Source organism: Fulmarus glacialis, unplaced genomic scaffold (genome assembly GCF_000690835.1).
Source record: "Fulmarus glacialis isolate BGI_N327 unplaced genomic scaffold, ASM69083v1 scaffold25734, whole genome shotgun sequence".
Classification (NCBI taxonomy): Eukaryota; Metazoa; Chordata; class Aves; order Procellariiformes; family Procellariidae; genus Fulmarus; species Fulmarus glacialis.
In genome coordinates, this window is record NW_009206497.1 from 18,547 (window position 1) to 24,936 (window position 6,390).

Consider the following 6,390-nt stretch of genomic DNA (forward strand, 5'->3'; position numbering starts at 1 on the left):
CTTTGTTTACGTTCTTGAAATATATTATGATCTACCCTAGTCCTTTGTACCCATATACTCTGCAAATTCGGGTAGAAGGCAGTCATGTTTTACTGTTTCTTTATTTTTCAACATCAGATACTATTTGCATGCTATTCCATTAACCAGATAATGATAAGCAAAAACTAGACAGAGTACCTTTTGGCACAGGATGTGGAGCAGAATCTTTTTGACCGTAGAAACTTATCAGAATATCCCATTTTTCCACAAAATTCACACTTCAGGAGATCATTTTCAATTTCATCCAGTCCCTCTAAAGAAAGGAGTAAGGCATAAAGAAGTCAGTTTCAATGACACAAAATTATGTTCAGATTTCCTATCTTAAGCAGGCAGGTAGAAGATTTTCAAATATCTAACACATTTCATTAAATACTTTGATTAACAGAAAATTATGCAAAACTAAGCAAGTCATAGATTTCACTCTCTATAGAAAAGATCTTGAGCAAACTGAACCTTCAATTAAGTTATTCAATGAACTTCATCAGCTTTTTTGTTAAATTTCAACCCATCCATGAGCAAGTATGCCCTCAAACATAGCGAACAATCAAAAAGAAGTGTTACAGTCCTCATGAATTGCTTACAAAGAGTTCATTAAGAGAACTGGGCATTCCTTGGTCTAAATTCAAGCTCTCCTGTAATGACATAATGCACTAACCTTTTAAAATACTTCCTTTGAATAAGCAACTGCTACAACCAAAGGGACTTGTGAAAGCAAGTAAAACATTGAATCTTATCTATGAAAAAGATAAGCTGCATATAAGAAAGAAAAGGATTATAGCATCTACCAATTTACAGTCTACTGTTACAGAACATTTTTCTGTTATTGGTGAGATGAGGAGGCACTTCTCCTGTTCCTTTTCCTGTGAAGAACTCAAACACCAGCTGAGAGAAGCACCAGTGAAAGAAAATGTAGAAAAGCCCAAAAGAAGGCACTACAAGGCAACAAGGCAGCATACACGTCACATGCTGAATGTCTATGCTCTCTTCTGCTGGAAGCGTACTTCATGTGTAGAGCATGGTTTGTACATAGTTTAGAATAATGCCACCATATCTGCAAACCAACCTGACTTCTGGCATGGGAAAAAAAAAAACAACCTTATCTCCATGCACCATCTGTGAAATGCATCATAAGGAGTGAAGGAGTGAAACTGGCAGAAACTGAAATGTAACATTTTGTGTTCATTCAGGTTAAGTAAAAGAACTGCATGCCACATGGCTGCAATCATGGACAAAATACATTGTTCAAAAACTCAGAGGACTAAACAAACATACATTTCTCCCACACTTCTAACACACCTGAGTCACTGTTTTACATACTTTGCCTCTTGCTATTCACCTTCCGCGTTGGTACTTACAATTTTACAGAATTAGTTGCAAAAATTGCAAACTAGCTTTTTGTTCTAAACTCTTTGTTAAGCTCTGATGCCAGCTATTGCAAATGCAGGTATCAAAGTTTAATTGAAAGATTTTAACTATGAATTTGCAGAAATATGTTACAGCGATGTTAACTCACTAAACAGCTTGCTAACACTATTGTACTGACAAGATAACAAAAAAACACTAGTGCAGCAAAGAGCTGAAAATACTGAAAAAGGTATTTGAATAATATATCTGATATATCAGGACTCAAAGACATAACTGAAGTCAACAAATCCTCCGGCAGTGTCAGACTGAAAATTACCATGCTGCAAGTCTCCAACTTAGTAAGTTGGTATCACACAGGAAGTAAAAAGTGGAAATTGGAAACATACCAAATCTGACCAACCTTCAACTTAAGTTAGAAACCAGAGATGCATCCTTCAAATAAATCACTCGCTCTCTAAAAAAACCAAAACCAAACCAAAAACCCCTCACTCCCAATCCAGGTCATGCTATGTGGAAAAAAATGACAACAGAGTGAAGCAAAAATTGATGTTAAGAGCCTCTTCTTTTGCATGGTAGGTGTTTCTACCGTACATGCAATCATACCCTGATTTAGTATCAGAAAATCTCCTTTGCTCAACTTCCGCATATGTGGATGTGTCTCAATGCTGGATGTTTCCTACTAGCTCATCTAATGAGTAGTGGCAAATTGTGTACATAAACCTAACACCAGCTGTCAGGAACAATAACTAAAAACAAAACCATGAATGTTTGAATAATTCCATAAAACAACAGACAAGCTGTTCGAAATCTGAGAAACAACATAGTGTTAATACCGAAAAGTTCTTAGGGAACGCTATTGAAAAGACAACTGAATTAAGATCTGCTGTAACAAATTAAGGGCAAAATAACTAATGCAAACAGAGCTTCAAATATTCTAGAAGATACACCAGACAGCAAAAAGTTTGTTTTGAAATATACTGGGTGAAACAAAGTATTAAAAAAAAAAGCTGTACTCTTGATCAAGAAAGCAAGTTTATTTAATAGCAATTTACTAAGCACAGTCATGAGCTAAGAGATTTAGAAGTCTCATTTTGTGTGTAGAAAAGTAGTATAACTCCATTAGCTGTAAAATAACCAAACAAGTCATACAATTTACCAGATGACTTTTTTTTTTTAAAAGCCTCTTGTGCTTGATGCTTTCATGTCACTGGACTTCCCTCTCAAACAACTGGTTAAATGGAAGCCCTCACTGGGAGATGATATCAAAAAAATAACAGCGATTTTAAATTAAATGAAGCAAAGGTTTAGAAAACTTCCAGTCACACTGCAACCGTCCACTATTAATATGCCAGATGCTTGCCTTCTAAAATTTAGTCTGCCTTGCCTATGTGAAGGTTTGTGAAGAATAATGTATGGGCCTCAAATTATTTTACAGTAGAATATTGTGTAACAGATTTTAAAAATGGACTCTAAAAATTTTTTCTTCATTTTTCTATGTAGACAACTTAATTACAACATAATAAAAAGAAAGTTACAGTTATAAAGCAAAGCACTTCAAATATCTGCCACTGCCTAAACTAGGCTGTTACTGCAAAATGAAGAAGGGCTCTGGACTATACTGAGATATACTAGCAAATGCAATCATATAATTAGCCATAATTCAGGAAATCCTGTTTTATGTTTCATTTTCAGGCACTGCTTCCAGTTTCTGACTTCTTTGCACAGATGTTCTATCAACATGTAGGAGGACTGCAACCCATCAATATTTCCTTTCAGTGATGTGCTTCCAAGCTAAACCAGCTCCTACTAAAAATCAGCACTACAAGTGAAAATATACTCTTAATTTTAAGCAGAGATATATATTGCCTGAGCAGTAAAGTAAATCAGCCTTAAGCAACAATTCCAATCATGTTTACTTGACTTCACTCCCAACAAATACTCTTCTTGAATTCAGAGTGCTTTCTAAAGCAAGCTTTTTACCTTGTCTGCAATCCTTGACTTGGGTCTGACCCAACACACTTACAAGCAGCAATGGATATAAACCATCGTGGTAAAAAATAATGTATCAGAATCTAATAATCTAAAAGATTGAATTTCGAGCTAATTTGTTTGCCGAGATACACAATGGATGCAGCCAACTTCCCTACTGCATTTCAGTACCATTCACCAAGGCAGAAACCACAGTTACTAATGAACTGCCATTGGTGTTGCTATCTTGAAAGTTCCTGTGAGAAGAGATCAGGGGGATAGACTGTTTTATTTAAGTGACAATTTACAATTCCTGGAGTGGGAAGTAGTTGAAGCACAGCTATGGTGACACTTGCTACTGCTCAGGACACACTGTCCTGACTTTTTCCAGCCACTTCCCCAATGCAGACCTGTGGCAGTAGAAGGCACTGTATTTGTCCCTTCTTACCCTGCTCACCACAGTTTTGGTATGAAAGAGGGAAAAGAACTATTTTAAGAGAATGAAACTAAGAGTTGCACTAAGACAAATTTAAACAGATCACCAAAACCAGCTTCTGTGCAATTGCTCAAGCTGTGGAAGAGAAAATCCAGAGGTGGCTGAAAAATTCTGGACTTTCAAATCTTGGATGAATTTATACAAAAATGTGAGTTAAAGAATAACTTGGCTTTTCTGGGCCAGGCCACGGTTTAATTTCCATTTCATAACACTCATGAGGCTATTTACATTTGGGCTTGAACAGTAATAGTGGTGTAACATATCCAAAATAGTTGATTGCTGAGTTCTAAAAAATCCATGATTATGATTACGTCAGATACTGCATAGGGAACTCAGGTTAGCTCCTGAGGTGTGCTGGAGACCACTGTATTCTATGCAGGACAAGTGCATAGTTTCTTGACATTTGTGTGCACCTACAGCAACTGCTGTTATGATGTGTAGGTAGTAAAAAACATGTGAAAATAGTTTCTATTAGAGATAGTGTAAAGACTGGTGAAAGATTCCAGAAGTATAGAAGGGATGGGATTCTGCAATACATACAGAACTGAAGAGAAAAAAAAGGATATTTAAACAAAAACTACAAACCTTCTGCAATCATGTCCTCTATCTCTGTGTCCGATGAGTTGTCTGCAGGTTTTGTATTCTGCAAGTCTGATTCAACACACACAACACTCATGATTTGACCCTCCACTAGCAATCTTTTTTCTGCAGGCTGTTCTACCAGCAAAGATGAACGACTTACCTATTGCAATAAAAGCAAAGCAACAGTGATTAACTGAACAATGAATAACTGAAAATAGTATTTGCGACCTAGCAGTTGTAACTGAGACTAGAATCACTATTATATAGTGCCAAAGCTCTAAATACCATTTCTCAAACAAATACAAAGACTCACTCCTGCTCTGCAGAGTTTGCAATTCCATTTAACAAAGGAAGAAACACGTTCTATCTAGAGAAATGAAGGAATGGGAAAATGAGAGACACATTAAATTAGTTAATAAGGCAGGCTCGTAGGTTTTAAACTGTCCATTTGTGGATTTAAAATTTTCAACAGTAATTCTTACCAGGCACAGTGCTAATCACACCAAGCTCAGTAAGGGGCTTGCCAGTGCTTTAAACAACAAAATTTTAACATTTTAGAATTTTAACACAGACTCATCTCAGAGGTTTAAATTAAGATATCACTTGAATTGAGGTATCTAGGAGATAGACAAACGTAAAACAAAGTTGTGGCAAATGGTAGCCTAAAATCACTCTCTGTAGTTATCTCCGGATATAGCCTACCTATTCAACTGTGTGTCTGTTTTCATTTAGTACCTTGTCACCCAGTGATAGTGGCAAGACAAACAGTAGCACGAATTCCAATTATATACGTAAGACAATACAAACAGTGTACAAGTATACTGAATGCTGTAAGAAACAGATTACCAATCAGTGGAAAAAAGGTCAAAATCAACATTTGAAAAATAATTCAAGATCTAAATAGCTACTAGCCACAAATAACATCATCCTTAAAAATAGTTTGTTTCAAAAATTAGTAGTAAAAAATTCATAGAAACTTTTACACTTACAGGGAACGGCTCTAACCCCTCCTGAATCACAAAGCCTTCAATAACATGGGTCAGGATCTGTGGTTTAACAATAGCCTGTGGAGGTTTATTTTCTAGGCTAGGAATGCTATTGGGCATCGATGTGCTGTTGCTCCTTGTTGTTGCTGCTGGAAGCAAAAGAGGTGGTGGTGGAATAGAGGCATGTGAAGGATCAGATGGAGATTTAATTACTGAGGCACTGACTGATGATGTCACTGAAGGTAGTCCCCCATGTTCTGAAAAAAAAAAAAAACCAAAGTATGTTATGTTTTTATCTCTTAGGTCCAACCGTTGGCTCAGAATTCTAGAAATAAGAGGTGATAAACACACCCATCTCTGCACCCATCATCCTGTAACACAGGCTTTTCCGTATGGTTTATAGATTTTACCTTCAAAACAAGAAAGTTTTCCTTGACAGACTATTCCACAAACAAACAGTTCTCATGTACACATTTTCCTTTACTCGGTACCTACTAACTATAAGCATAGTTGGCCACTAACTACCTACACAAATCACAAAGCCGTAAGTCACAAGCAGAAACCAGTATTTTCAAACATTGGATTCTCAAGACTGAGCAGCTGAGGTATTTCTAAAGAGAGAATTTATTTTCAGGGATGCTTTGAGCCTCAGTAACCTGCAGGGTCACAAGTATATACAGCATCAAGCCACTAAGCACCCAGTTATATGTATAGCATATATATACAGACACACACACACACACTATACTCTATAGAGAGAGAGAGTATATATTTGTGTATTTAGCACTTTGGGGAAGTTACATTACTTTTCAGGACAATTGATACAGGCATGTATATCTTACAATCCACTGAAGAAGAAAAATTTTCATTGGTAGCTTTTGCATTAGAACAGCTCCTTACTGTGGCATATAAAAAAAAATGGTGCCAAAAAGAATCATAGAATCATAGAATCAT

The 6,390-nt window shown here is 36.4% G+C and overlaps 1 protein-coding gene across 1 annotated transcript in view; it reads right to left on the bottom strand.

Annotated features, from left to right (window-relative positions):
• The window catches only part of PHC3 (polyhomeotic homolog 3 (Drosophila)), a gene marked incomplete at its 5' end in the record, with an annotated part of 12,004 nt that extends 6,311 nt beyond the window's left edge, over positions 1 to 5,693 (bottom strand). Inside the window, 3 exons of the mRNA XM_009575777.1 lie at positions 178 to 292; positions 4,454 to 4,610; positions 5,440 to 5,693. Coding sequence (XP_009574072.1) covers positions 178 to 292; positions 4,454 to 4,610; positions 5,440 to 5,693 — 526 coding nt within the window. The remainder of the gene's footprint in view (positions 1 to 177; positions 293 to 4,453; positions 4,611 to 5,439) is intronic.
• Between the last annotated feature and the right edge of the window lie 697 nt (positions 5,694 to 6,390).